We start from the raw sequence: 13,349 nt of genomic DNA on the forward strand, positions 1-13,349 counted from the left end.
CATAACAGGGAAGAAATACCACGCAACCATTGACAGTGTCTTACGCCGATCAAACTGATCTTGGATTCTCATGCCCTGTGGACTCCGAGTTTGTCGTCTGATTAAGACTCCGCCACGTTCCCAGGCCCTTGGCATGCCATCGAATGCAGATGATCATGCGTGAATAGATCAACACCTACGCACTCGAAATCTCAGGCTCTCCTTTAAGGATAAAGTCGTCAAGCCGCCTTCTCCGGCAAGTCCCTATACGGATTCGTTGGATTCCTCTCTTCCTCCTGAGCCGACGGAATCGTCCTGAGCACCCTACACGGACTCCCCACGGCCACCGAGAAGGGCGGAATATCCTTCGTAACGACAGAGCCCGCGCCAATCGTGCACCCCTCTCCGATCGTCACGCCAGGGAGGATGATGACGTTCCCACCAATCCAGCAGTCGTCGCCGATGAAGACGGGATGCCCGAATTCAACAAATTTCCGGCGCGACAGGATGCTCGTGTCGTGGCCTGCTGTGTAGATGCTGACGTTGGGGCCGAGCTGCACCCGGTCGCCGAGAACAATCAGGCTCGTGTCCAGCGCCGTGAAACTACCAGTGTCAGTATCAGTACTCTGATGTGTCAAGATTCAGACTCCTCCGGAGTAGGGGCTGGACGCACTTGAAGTTAATAAAGCACTCCTTCCCAATAACAATATTACACCCGTAGTCCGGTAAAAACGGCGGCTCGACGAAGGTCCCCTCACCAACCCGCCCAACAACACGGTGAAGTAACTCCCAGCGCCTCTCGCCGATCTTGTCGTAGGGCACTGTCTTCGCATCGAGCTGGTTATAGTCCGCCGCCACTCCGCGGCAGCGGTGCCGGGCCTCTGAGAGGATCGGCAAAAGCGGGTTGTACCTGGGGCCCGGTTAGAACGAGAAGGTAAAATGCAGGGGGCGCATACATCATTCCTGAGATCATTTTCTCGTAGTCCTCGCACATGGGGACGTGGTTGAGGCCACGGGCGATCTCAATGATCTCTGGCCTTTTCTCTGTTGCGGCCATTGCGGGGAGCGGGGACCAAACAGGTGAGGAACTGGAGGGGGAACAGGAAATATTGAGATATAGCTAATAAATCCAGTCGAGCGCGAAGACTATCCTCTATAGCAATGAAGTAATATCTAAGAAGCCAACTCATATTCAAGCGACTCAACGACACGTGGTCGTCTAGTAGTCCACGGCCTGGGCAAAGCCGGAGAAATACCGGGAAAATCGAAACCACACGACTCGGAGAGCACCGATACTTCACTAAACCAATACAGGTTAATCTCTTATTATTCCAGCCAATATTTCGCATGAGTTGGACATCGATCTTGGATGGGAGTGGCTCCTGAACACGAGGGGAGGCGGGTGCTTGACTGCGTCTGGAGGAGAGAAACACAACAATTTTTTTTTATACTTCCAGGAATATTCAAAGAAGAAAAGAACAAAGAACAGGGCCAATCCTAACCGTCACCAATGTCATCAGGCTCCCCAAGGTACTTCTAAATAAAGGAACCAGGTCCATAGGAGCGAGCTGCTTCATGCATCAAAGCTTGGCAATAATAAGGTAAAGTCATCCACCGAAGGGTCCACCGGGATGGATGTCGTTCGTTCTTGCCCTTTTCGGAACGAAGACGAAGCCGTGAGGCATGTATAAAAGTTCCTGAATAGCTCGTATCTCGGAGACCACCTTTGTCCTCTCCCCTCCTAGCGGTTTCTCTTACCGAGATCACCTGGCCAAGATTCCAAAGCTTCAGTTGTATGTTGATCAGGATATCCACGGGGATTAGCCCTTCTATAGTATGAAGCGTTGACCGTTTTTCGTGGAGCGGTAAGATTTTGATGAAGAATTCCTCTCCATCACACTCACGGCTGACGGCAGCAGCTGAGGCCAATCCCAGCACCCCACGTCTCCAGCGCGCGCGCCGGGCGCGAGGCGTTCTCAGCCTCATCAGGACAAGGCTCTGGAAGCTGGTCATGAATGTCGAGCACCCTTCAAACTCGTGCCTTTTCAAAAAATCCATCAGCACATTGCCTAAAATCTACCTTCATCGTATAACGCGAGAAGTGCAGGTTACCCTGGTATTCAATATATCCCAGCTCTAGACATCACCGCACCCGGTCTCCCGCTATGATCCCCGGACCCGGCTCCAGCGCACCCAGAGAGCGGCAAGGAATGAAAACTAGCTGGCAGGAGAAACTCGAAGGTTCTGTGCCCTCCCTATTACACCACTCCTCAGACCATCTTGCAAAGGCGGGTGGGCTTGATTGACAGAACCTGAATACTAACGTCGAGAAAGACCATTGCAGAAGTGCCGGCCTCGAAGCCCCGATCTATGAGAACGTCAGCGAGCCCACCGGGGAAACCGCATGGTCCTGTCGTATTCGTATGGGCAATGACACATACCAGGCGAGACGCTGGTACGATTCTCACTCTGTTCGGGAGGCAAGGGAAGACGTCTCGGAGGTGGCCTTTAAACGATTAATCCTGAAACATCCGGCTATTTTAGAGTCTGCACAGCCAAAAGATCTGAGTCCTCCTCCCAAGGAAACACGACACGCCGATAAGTTGAATGGCAACTATTGGTACCATCTTTTTTATATGGCCGTGCAGGACGGGAATTTTGAAGCGGCTCAGACGTACCTTTTGACTGGGGCACACGCGATCGAGGGGGCTCCGTGGTCGGCACAACAAACGGCGTTGCTTTTGGCGATTAGTCGGAAAGATGACACAGCGGTTGAACGACTGATAGAAGAGGGGGCTGACGCAAACCTTGGACCAACGGGGAGCCTGGACGGTACCCCTTTACTCTTTGCAATATACAGCAGAAACTGGGCAGTTATTCAGCTGTTACTGGATGCAGGGGCCGACGCCAATCACATAGATATTGCCTCGGAGAATGGCAGTGCTTTAGGTGCCGCAATTTCCAGCGGAGATACGGCGATCGTTTACCTGTTGCTACGTGCAGGGGCTAATACTAATCAAAAATTTATAGGCAGTGATGCAAATATGGCCATTTCGAGGGCCATTTCCAAAAATGACAGGAACTTCATTCGAACATTACTAGATGCAGGGGTATCCATGACTGGATACAACAAACTCAAATTGATGACACAATTCCCTGAATTCGCCTTCCAAATCCAGTATGAATTGCAGGTAAGTTCGGAAAATACACGAACTATACTTTGTGGGTGGGAGCTTCCATCGTTGGCCGAGAGTCTCCGTCGGGGCGCAGATAGATTAGATATATCTTGCGTACCGACATTGACAAAAAAGCGTGACTATGTTCTTTTTTCAACATGTGCGGATTATCTTCGGAAAACCTATGGAGCCTCCAGTGTTGATTTGTTGCATTATATCACTTGTGCTCTCGAGGATCCACGAGGGTTTTATTGTGAGTCGCCACTCCTCCGCCCAGAATTGCCCTTGGAAACTTACCAGCCATCCTAGACGGTACAGATTTAAAGATTATGACAAGTGCCGAGCACATTATAGTGACTTTTCCCGAATCCATGGAGAGCGTGTTAGAAGCGTTGAAATGGCTGTGTCTTACTTTCCGAAGCAACTCCGCCAGAATTCCCCACATATCTTCCGGCGCCTTTCATGGGAAATACTTCAAATTGGATAGCCTGCGGCCCTTAAGCAGGCTTCACAACAGGGACACATTTTGTTGGACTATGCTTTTCGATTATGCGGTAATTGCCGTGGTTTCCGCGACCGACGCAGCGCCCGAGTGGTGGCTAGCCATGAGCTTCGAAGAAATGCTTCAGCTAACGGCCGTAGAGTACCCTGTTTCGGTGGATTCTGGAACCATCCTTATGGGATATTCGACTGCGTTGATTCCAGTTGAAAAGACAGGCTCGAACATGATCCAATGGCACCTAGAGATTGCAGGCCATGACGGCCAGTTTAAAGTCTCAGAACTGAAGGCGACTCGCAGTAACTGGCTTCAGGAAGAGGATATAGAGTGTCTCAGAACTGAGCGGGTCTTGCTCGGCTGGTGTCCCAATGCCGCAGTTCTATTGGGAACAGACCATGCTACAAAGGAAGTGAAGTGGTCCGGCGCAAGGAGAAGGCGTACTTCGTGGCGCTGGACGGGCGCCAATCTACCACTGCTGGCGCAATCTGCAGCCCCGGTCCAACTAGGAGGCCAACTAGGGTTCACATTCACTCGCAAGTTCAATGTTGTTCGGTTCAGTCCGTCCAACAACTATCTCAAGTGCCTCAGGAACAGTGTGTCCGAACAGATCATTGTGTACGATACCACTCAGCGGAGGGCTTGGCTGGTCCCACTGGTGTGTGTACTCCATCAGATGTTGTTATCTTTCTCGTCCAAATCCCCCACAGTGCATGGCCCGGCATACACTATACCTCAAACCGTGGCCGGTAGTGACAACAATGCCGGTTATGCCTCTTTTGAAACATTGAAGGATAATGGCCTTGTCGTTATCGAACGCTCAGGAGATGTTGATCTGACCATTCGAGAGCTCATCATGGGATTTTCAGTCAATCTCTCCAAAACTTCCCTCCATGAACCAAATGGTCGTGAGATATATGGGTACGAGTTAATGGATATCATCATGGACTCTCCCCACAGCGAACTCAAGCAGATGCAGCTCGACAGGCAGGGAATAGCGTGGTCACCCCTACTGGCAGAAATAAACTGCCTGTTCTGCTGAAACTTTGGAGACGCCATAGTCGGAAACCGCGCACTTGGCGACAACCCACCCTGCAACAGGATCCCGTATGGCCTCGATCTCATGGCAGCATCAACATGGAGCGTGAAGGCTCTGTTCGAACGGTACGGCTTCAAATTTGCAGTATCTCTCGGGTCAAGCATCCAGCAGCTCCCGGGTAACGACCAACGCTGGATACTAAGGGGAAGTCCGTTTCAACAATGCTCTCACCGTGATGGACGAGATTCATGCTGGGAGTCCCCAAGTTTCCTTCAGGACCTCCGGGAGCAGGAAAGACAAGTCGGCAATCCAACCACTGGCGTGGAGGCTTTCCCGGATGGAGCGATAGTGTTTGGCTGCAAGGAAGAGAACACAGTCTCTCGGCTTCGTCGGCAAATTCATCACCTGGGCATGGGAGCTTAAATGCGGGCAAAGGAGGAATACGCACGCGTCCTTGGCCGACAAGCGCGAGTTACCGGGCAGCAAATGATGAGATGGGGATGAATGTCATGGTCAGGTGGCGTGACGGACGATCTGGGAAGGAAAGAGGCAAGACCTCAGCCCCCCAGGATGGCGCCTTCCTTCTTCGAGCGCTGCCACGGGGCAGCAACATGGAGACTTTGAACCAATTACGAGTACCTACACTCATAAACCTTAGAACGCACCCAGAAAGTACATATAGATGATGTATATATAGCTCAAGCAATGTACCAAACAGCCATCCCGCCCGCTCGCTAACCAAGGACCAATACATGGAGAAAGCAAATCAAGAAAACAGCCCGATACTCCGATATCCATCAATAGAGATGCCCATCTACCAATCAACCAGAACACTCCTCATCTTCCACGTCCCGTCTACCCCACCCGGCCTCGTCCAAAGGATCACGAGTGCCGGGTTCCTCAAGAAGTCCTTCGGCTGCACCGCCTCATATACCCTCGCCAAACTGCCAATATCTGTAGCACACATCGGCTGCTCCAGACACTGGCTCTCCTCAACCTCGCATACGAGGTTGGCGACGGCGGCGTACAACCGTGCGTCCCACATTCCCTCGCGCTTGGAGTAGTGCAGGAGGATGTTTATTGCGCGGCGGCGGATTAACGGATCGCGACACCGGCAGGCCGCAAAGTATAGGGGCGCGATGATTTCGCCTTCGAGAGTGAATGTTGAGTCTCCAGATTGATTCTCCGGAGGGCTGGCGTGGTATGTGGGGGATCCGATACGGACGATTTCCTCAGCGGAGGAGACCAAGGCCTCGAAATCCGGGATGAAATCGTCGAAGAGGTCTTCTGTTCGGCCGAGGACGGTGAGGAGCCAGATGAGGCATGTGTGGAAGTAGATTGGGAGGAGGAGAGAGGCACATGTTTCGGAGGGGTTGAGCTGCGAGCCGATCTTTTCGAGCAGCCTGTCGAAGGACCAGCGCCAGGAGACGAGGTCGCAGCGGATTTCTTGTTGCTCGGCTTTGAGAGCTAGTAGCTCGTCTGTGTCGCGCCTCTCGCGCATTATACCGATGGACCGGATGAATAGGAGGCCCTTTGTCATTACTTGATCAAGATGGCTTCTTGCTTGGACCAGGCTGGTGAAGGGGGTGCCGGGGCGGAATGTATCCGCAGAGTGATTTTTTAAGGGTATCAATAGACGGCCCATGAAGGATGCTTGGAGGTTCAGCCGGGTGAATAAGTCACGGAGCTCGGCGTATAGCTCGCTCTCCTGTCCAGTATATCCCGGAGAATTTTCATGTTTGACGATTATTCGAAGGCCCGCTTCGATGTGGTTCAATGCTTCGTTTTTAAACCCACGAAGAATCTCGAGACAAACGAACAGACAGCACGTCGTTAAGGTCAGCTCGATGCTTTCAGCCCCTGAGCAAGTGAGCGATTTCACCAGGCCTTGGATGGACTTGTTATATTCCTCGAGCACAAAGTTTTCCGTCGTGGCTGAAGATTCCTCCGACGATGGAAGGCACTTTGGAGACTGAAGTCTTGCGTGAATGGCCCCAATGGCTGTCATTGCATGGCGGATACTCGGCTCGTGCTCCCCGAGCTGAGGGATGAGGTAGGACCACAACTTCGAGTCGTAGAATCCAGAAAAGGCAGGCGACGTCCTCGCGTAGAAGAAGTCGATGTATCGCCGCTCCGTACGTGATTCTTGGCGCAGCAGCAGTCGGTGGTCGGCGCCGAACACGGCCCGATCAAGCGGGCGGTGGCGTTCCGCAATGCGCTGGCGAAGCTGAGTCTGGGACGCAGTATCGTAACCATCGCACTTCCGACCAGACCGTTGACATTGCAGGCATTCGGGTTTCTCCTCGTCGCATTTGACATGTCGGAGTCTACGCTCGGGGGTCAGCACCTTATTTCCGAGCTAGCTGATCGTGGGTGAAGTCCGGACTCACTTGCAGGTAATGCAGCCGTTTCTGGACCGCGGTCGAGCGACTCGTCTGTTTGCCATCTTTTCCGAGGCGAATGAGGGAGAATTCTTTTCTTTGGAATTTTGGAGGAGAAGAAGACATGAAGAACGCTGGTCAAGACCAAGCTTTAAACTGCAGCTGCAAGGCAAAAAAGGGTTCAGGAGGGCATTTTTGGACCCCAAATTCCTCAACAACGTGGCTGAGCCAAACACTGCTTGATAACTGAGGATTGTCGTTTGCCATTCCGTATTCGTCGACTGTGAACTTTGGAGGCCTGAAGAACATTACAAAGCAGGCCGACCCGCTGGCTGGTGAGCCATGCGGAATTAAGCGGAGGTTCCAGGATTAGCATCAACCATCCTCACTCCAAACAACACTCAACTTGCCTTCAAGGTTACCTTCGTTGCAGTGACCGTCCCTTTCCATTCCTGAGAAGCACATCCTTTCGCGCACACAGCCTTGGAAAACCGGGTTTATCGACCGAAATGGGCACGACAGTCCAACTCCCCGATCGGCTGTGGAACGAGGGGGACGAAAGGGGCAGTCGGTCTGAGGAAAAGACGGCCGCAAGACGGCGAAAGAGACGTTGAGATTTGTTTTGTTGGGTCGAGCAGGCGGGCTAGCGGGCGAGCGGGCAACAATTGAAGAAGTTGGGGGGCTGAGTCCCCATCTCGCAAAGAATCTGGAAACCTGATGATCGACGCCGCGTGGATACTGGAACGATCGCGAGTCGCGACCCTGCATGTTGCTGACCAGGCCGGCCCACCATGGTGCCGAACAATTGTCCTGCTACCCGGACATCCCCCAGTCCATCGCCCATCGGCACTCAAACTTTTCCGCATGGATTCCTGACCAGATCTCGTGTCTGGATTATCCCGTCTTCTTTCCCATCGAACCCCTCTCGAATTCCCCGTTCCCATTGCAGATGCCTGGGTTTGCTTCGACGGCACACATGTCTCTCCCCAGCCCATGGCTCGGATCAGGTCATGAAGCGCCAATCCAATCCGCACCCGAGCCGAAACCGCCTCCATCCAGGAGAAAAACAACTTTCAGGCTTGTGTTGAGATGTTGCCGCGGGTTTTGTAGGCCCGGATTTTGGAGATCGGGTTTTGGGCTCGACAATGAGCCAGCGGCGGACTTTGGCTCGGGGTACTTGAGGAAAACATTTTCCTTTTCTTCCTCTGTTCCACATTGACGTCTTGTCGAGTGAAGCTTGTCCTGACCGAAGCAAAAAATGGGCTTTCTTTGGAAACGTGGCCCAAGTCCACCGAAAAAGATCCCCACAGACACGGTACTTCCTATGCCAGCATGGGATGACCAGCGCCGCATGCGCCATTGTTGCCTGCATGTTACTTCTCGATTCGACGACGTTCTCAGTCCAGAAGTCCTTCGGCAGTCGCTCGAACGGCTCTTGCAGATTGATGGCTGGCGGACACTCGGAGCGCGACTCCGAATGAGGGTATGTTGGCAGCTTCATGGGATGATAGCCCGCTGACACCCCCCACCTTAGGACGACGGAAAACTCGAATATCACCTGCCAGCACAGTACGATGCAGAACGGCCTGGATTCGGTTTCGCCGTCATTAAACACGCTATGTGCATCAAGGAGCACCCTTTAGCTGCGAGGCTTCCCCAAGCAACCACGCAGCCATCACTCCTCAGCGACACTGCAGACGTCTCATCTATATGTCTGGGTCCCGATTGCCCTCGGGATATAGATGACTGGCTGTATTCAGATCGACCGCAGCTTGCCATTGATGTCGTGTTGTTTGACGACGCGACGCTGCTGACGGTAACCTTCTTACACACGCTCACCGACGCTATGGGTCTCTCGAGTTTTATGAAGGCGTGGACGTCTATCATCAACGGGCGTGAAGACCAAGTCCCCGCCTTCCACTCGGTCGGCGAAGACCCAATGGCACAGTTCACCGAGAAAACACCAGCAAAGGCCTCTGTTAATTTCCCGTTCCTGTTAACAGGCATCCGCCTGTTCAGTTTCATTCTCTCCTACGTCTTCGAGCTTCTCTGGTACCGCGGCCATAACGAACGAGTAATTTGCATTCCAGGACAATATATCGACGGCCTGCGAAACCAGGCACTACACGATCTATCTAGAGACTCGCAGCATCCCGCCCCCTTTCTCAGCGAAAGCGACATCCTCCTCGCGTGGTGGACCAAGACCCTAATCAAATCCCTAAACCCGTCCCCAGGCCGCCTGATATCTCTTTTGAATGTCTTCGACATCCGCTCAACCGCCCTCCCGCAGTCAAGCTCCCCAAACACAGCACTTATTACAAACGCTGCCCTCGTCTCCATCACCTTCCTCCGCGTACGCCAAATCCTCAACAAACCAGTCAGCTTCATCGCCTCCGCAATCCGCACCTCCCTCACCCAACAACGTACACTCCCGCAAATCGAAGCCTCCTTCGCGCTTCAGAAGTCCTTATCCGCGAAGAACGCCCACCCGCCTATGTTCGGCGAGGCGAATTCCCTCCTCGTCTGCTGCACTAACTGGAATAGAGGTCGGTTCTTCGAGGTAGACTTCTCGGCTGCTGTGACCAAATCGGGGATCCCGCCGACTGATCGTCCGAATGCGCTGGGTCGGCCTTCATTTGTGGTTCCGACGCAGCACTCGCGCGGCCCCGGATTGCGGAACATCGGCCCGATCATCGGCAAGGATGCCGCGGGGAATTGGTGGTTGTCGTCGACGGTGAGGACGAGTGCGTGGGCTGGTATTGAGCGGGAGTTGGATATTCTCGGCGGAAAGAAGAATCGGTGATGGTTGACGGTGCTCTGGAAGGGGAGATTTGAACCGAGCCCCGACTATATTTAGATCGCAGAGAAAAAGTAATCTCCATCAATTCAGGCTCTCTTCCTTAGGCCCCTTGTTCACGCATTTTAGCATCGCGTTAGGCACCGAGATAAATCAGGGCTCCAACGGTGGCTCCAGGGCTGCGCTCATTGGCTTTTGTTCTCTATTGGCTCATGCGGAAATATTCTTCTCGCCTGGGGTTTCCCTGTAATTGGGCGACAGTGAATGGTGTGATCCATAAAGGTTGATCCATCCGGTGACAGAGCCATTCCTCAAGGGCTACATGTGCCCATGCCGCTTGGCATCACGGTGCTTCCAGGCTTCCAGAGCTTCCTCTTTCCTCCTCAACTCAGACTGCTAATTCGACTCCACAAACGGCGAAACTGGACGCCTTATTGCTCTGAGAAATGATCTTTACTGCTTCTATCGATTGCTCACATCCTCCTTCGCGGGTAAATCAATGACTCTACCGGAGGACAACCGTGCATGCGGCTCAGACGAGATTGCGAGTATCCTCCCACTTGAGCGCACTCTCTAGCCGGTCTGCAAGGAATCTGGTAGAGGTCCAGGTCCTTGCCAACATGCTGGCAGGATAGAGAAAGCCTTCCAGCGGAAGATGGTCGCTTCCCTACCCTTGCCAGATATGGGGGCACCCGTTGATGCGCAGTCCATGAGCGGGTGTCTGAGAAAGTGGACGTTGTGTGGCCCCCGGCCCACGTAGCCGCACATTACAGACATCATCTCCTCCCACCAAACTGCCCTTGTCGGTTCTGCACTTTTACTCTGTACTTGAATGGGAAAGGCCAGCAACTCTTCTTCAATGGTCACTCGTTCGAGCCGACGAATGAGCGCGAACGAGGGCCCTTGAATGGCACCGCAGTTGTTTTTGCTTTTCCCCCCCCGCGGGGACGCGCCCAACCACGCCGAACGACCGAACCTCAACTCGACATGTCCCGATTCTCTCCACAACTCTTTCCATATCCTTTCAGGAATAGCTCTTGGGTAAAAACATGATGTTCGGCTCGGCGACGTGATCGTCAGTATGCCTGACAAAACTCATGGTGGTGTTGTTCAGTATGACCTTTTCAAAGATCAGGGCGGTGGAGTCGAGTTCAAGGAATGTCTATATCCAGCGCCCGCCCCCTTGAGATCTACGGTAATAAAGGTGCAATCCAACCACCGCAACAGACCGAATAGAATTGATGAATTCCTTTCCATCATGTTGGAGAAAGGAGGCGGACGGCCTGATTGCCTCGGGGATCGAGTTATCCGGAGTGCCGAAAAAGCAAAGCGTATTAGCCGGGGAATAGGCGATGTACTGTGCTTTGAGATCGAGGCTGCTGGGATCGCCACCGAGTACCCCTGCCTCGTTGTTCGCGGTATTTCCAATTATGCGGACTCGCATACAAATGACGAATGGCAGCACTATGCTGCTGCTGCTGCTGCTGCTGCTGCCGCTGCTGGGTGCGCCAAGGAGATTCTCCATGTTAGTTCTCAGATAGCGCCCAATAGACATGCTGTTGAACGGAACAACAGATAGTGGCCTCCCGATAACTCCTCGGTCGAGGAGCTGCGCAGGTCAAGAGAACAATTCCCGACCCGTGGGTGACGAAGCATTAAAAAACCTACGAGACTCGCCCAGTTTTGAGTAGCTTGATGCGCGCAGATTGACTATTAAAAAGGAGCGCACAGTAGCCTGCAAATGGCTGCCCGAATCCCCGACATCTATCAATTGGCTTGATGATGATAGACTCCGTCATCACGAAGTAACGAAGCGTATAGCGAGGAGTAATGCTCAGGAGGAGAACAAGGCCCTTTACCTACTATGGGCAGCGCAAATGGATCAATATATCGCGATGTGGAAGTGCTGCTTGCTAATGGGTTTGACCCAAACATCAAAGACAAACGCGGGCGGACACCGCTATACCACGCTGCTGCAAAAGGCCATGGGGTAGTAGCCAAACTACTACTTGGCGATAAACGGGTTGATCCATCTCTTACTGATAACATTGGGGAGACCCCACTGCACGCAGCAATACGCAGCAGAAATGAAGAAGTGGTTAAACTCCTCCTTGCACTCATTGCACTACCTATGGGGGTGGTCAAAGTTCTGCTTGATGACCCTCGAACAAACCCGACCATTCAGGACAGATGGGGGAGCACACCATTATCAGAGGCAAGAAGGTGGAATAACTTGAAAGCGATCAAGCTATTATTACATGACAAGCGTGTTAAAAAGCAATGATTTGCAAGCCTGTTCTTAGAGATCAGTTGGGTACTAAGTCTACTTCTGAAGCATATACTGGACTACCATTCCTGTTTCTAGTCATATAACATAGACTGTGCTTTTTCAACTAAACCAGACGGATGCTAGAGTAAAACTAGCCCTCTTCCCTCTCTATGTGCGAAAGCGTATCCAACAGCCATTGAGCAAGGCCGCGGATAGATCAGGTTAGATATAATGTGGTATAGTGAGCTGGCAACAAAGTAATACCCATGCAAATCATCTCCTCCCCACTTATTCTCGCAGCACTTCCCAGACTCATTGAAAGCCACAACCCACAGTGCTTCATGGTCCGCGACTGCTGACACAGGGTCACGATGATCGAACCCGGGAACGGCGACCTCAAGCTTCATGATCTGCACTGCGGACATAAGGACGCGATGACAACAACACCGAGCTGGCTGACAGCGCCAAGCCGGTGTCGCTTCACCTCATTCATGTCGCTTCGCTCATTCAATGGTTCCTTCGTAATATCGCTGACGAAAGTCTATCGCTGCCTGCCTTGCAGGTATAAATATCCTAAATATCCTAAATATCCCTAGATAGACCGCAGTGAGCAACTGAGATTCTTTATCCTCTCATCTCTCTCACACCTCCGTGGCTCACATCGGCCCAAAAGTCGGTGTAGTAACATTCCTCGTCCTCGTCCCCCTCAGCAATCAAATACACATCGACAAAATGCGCCTCATCCTCACCGGCGCCACGGGCCTCGTCGGCTCCGCAGCCCTCAACCACATCCTCAGCCTACCCAAGGGCGAGATCTCAGCGCTGTACATCCTCAGCCGGAGCCCCGTCCCCATGGCCGAGAACCAGCCCAATGTCACCGTCATCGAGCACAAGAATTTCAACGAGTACCCCCCGGAGCTGCTGGAGAAGTTGAAGGGCGCCAATGGGTGTATCTGGGCGCAGGGGATTTCTCAGACCCAGGTTTCGAAGGAGTAGTCCCCCCAAACCCAAAAAAAAAAAAAAAAAAAAAAAAAAAAAAAAAAAAAAAAAAAAAAAAAAAAGGATGACATACTGGAGGTGTTCTAACGAAGGCAGTGAATACGTCGAAATCACACTCGACTACCCGCTCGCCGCGGCAGAGGCCTTCGCGGGCCTATCGGACTCGTTTAATTTCGTCTACGTCTCCGGCGAGGGTGTACGTTCCCCCCCCCC

At 52.6% G+C, this 13,349-nt stretch overlaps 8 protein-coding genes across 8 annotated transcripts; 5 read left to right on the forward strand and 3 right to left on the reverse strand.

Moving 5' to 3' along the window:
* Window positions 1-925: 925 nt before the first annotated feature.
* Window positions 926-1,390, reverse strand: BJX67DRAFT_40818 (uncharacterized protein). Its single transcript, XM_071034954.1, has one exon. The coding sequence runs from the start codon at window positions 1,326-1,328 to the stop codon at window positions 1,002-1,004; it is 327 nt and encodes a 108-aa protein (XP_070880343.1). The 5' UTR covers window positions 1,329-1,390; the 3' UTR covers window positions 926-1,001.
* Window positions 1,391-1,979: 589 nt separating this feature from the next.
* BJX67DRAFT_40877 (ankyrin repeat domain-containing protein) lies at window positions 1,980-4,816 on the forward strand. Its single transcript, XM_071034959.1, has 4 exons — window positions 1,980-2,220; window positions 2,314-2,434; window positions 2,524-3,408; window positions 3,465-4,816. Exons 2-4 carry the CDS (start codon window positions 2,350-2,352, stop codon window positions 4,691-4,693), a joined length of 2,199 nt encoding a protein of 732 aa, XP_070880344.1. The 5' UTR covers window positions 1,980-2,220; window positions 2,314-2,349; the 3' UTR covers window positions 4,694-4,816.
* Window positions 4,817-5,504: 688 nt separating this feature from the next.
* BJX67DRAFT_376040 (Zn(II)2Cys6 transcription factor) lies at window positions 5,505-7,136 on the reverse strand (the record flags this gene model as incomplete). The annotated part of the gene is made up of 2 exons (XM_071031793.1): window positions 5,505-7,017; window positions 7,081-7,136. 2 exons carry the CDS (start codon window positions 7,134-7,136, stop codon window positions 5,505-5,507), a joined length of 1,569 nt encoding a protein of 522 aa, XP_070880345.1.
* A 216-nt stretch (window positions 7,137-7,352) lies between these two features.
* Window positions 7,353-8,407, reverse strand: BJX67DRAFT_40842 (uncharacterized protein). The gene has a single exon (XM_071034958.1). It carries the CDS (start codon window positions 8,124-8,126, stop codon window positions 7,569-7,571), a length of 558 nt encoding a protein of 185 aa, XP_070880346.1. The 5' UTR covers window positions 8,127-8,407; the 3' UTR covers window positions 7,353-7,568.
* BJX67DRAFT_40832 (uncharacterized protein) lies at window positions 8,229-10,236 on the forward strand. Its single transcript, XM_071034955.1, has 2 exons — window positions 8,229-8,554; window positions 8,606-10,236. The coding sequence occupies exons 1-2, from the start codon at window positions 8,330-8,332 to the stop codon at window positions 9,872-9,874; spliced, it is 1,494 nt and encodes a 497-aa protein (XP_070880347.1). The 5' UTR covers window positions 8,229-8,329; the 3' UTR covers window positions 9,875-10,236.
* Window positions 10,237-10,799: 563 nt separating this feature from the next.
* On the forward strand, window positions 10,800-11,590 carry BJX67DRAFT_40834 (uncharacterized protein). Its single transcript, XM_071034956.1, has one exon. The coding sequence runs from the start codon at window positions 10,950-10,952 to the stop codon at window positions 11,445-11,447; it is 498 nt and encodes a 165-aa protein (XP_070880348.1). The 5' UTR covers window positions 10,800-10,949; the 3' UTR covers window positions 11,448-11,590.
* BJX67DRAFT_40837 (ankyrin repeat domain-containing protein) lies at window positions 11,571-12,214 on the forward strand. Its single transcript, XM_071034957.1, has one exon. It carries the CDS (start codon window positions 11,733-11,735, stop codon window positions 12,150-12,152), a length of 420 nt encoding a protein of 139 aa, XP_070880349.1. The 5' UTR covers window positions 11,571-11,732; the 3' UTR covers window positions 12,153-12,214.
* Window positions 12,215-12,869: 655 nt separating this feature from the next.
* Window positions 12,870-13,336, forward strand: BJX67DRAFT_386634 (uncharacterized protein; the record flags this gene model as incomplete). Its single annotated transcript, XM_071034110.1, has 2 exons — window positions 12,870-13,129; window positions 13,233-13,336. Coding segments are annotated over 2 exons (364 nt in total), but the record flags the coding sequence as incomplete, so codon positions are not given.
* Window positions 13,337-13,349: the final 13 nt, after the last annotated feature.

The sequence above is a fragment of the Aspergillus lucknowensis genome (genome assembly GCF_044049455.1).
Source record: "Aspergillus lucknowensis strain CBS 449.75 chromosome Unknown BJX67scaffold_121, whole genome shotgun sequence".
NCBI classification, from domain to species: domain Eukaryota; kingdom Fungi; phylum Ascomycota; class Eurotiomycetes; order Eurotiales; family Aspergillaceae; genus Aspergillus; species Aspergillus lucknowensis.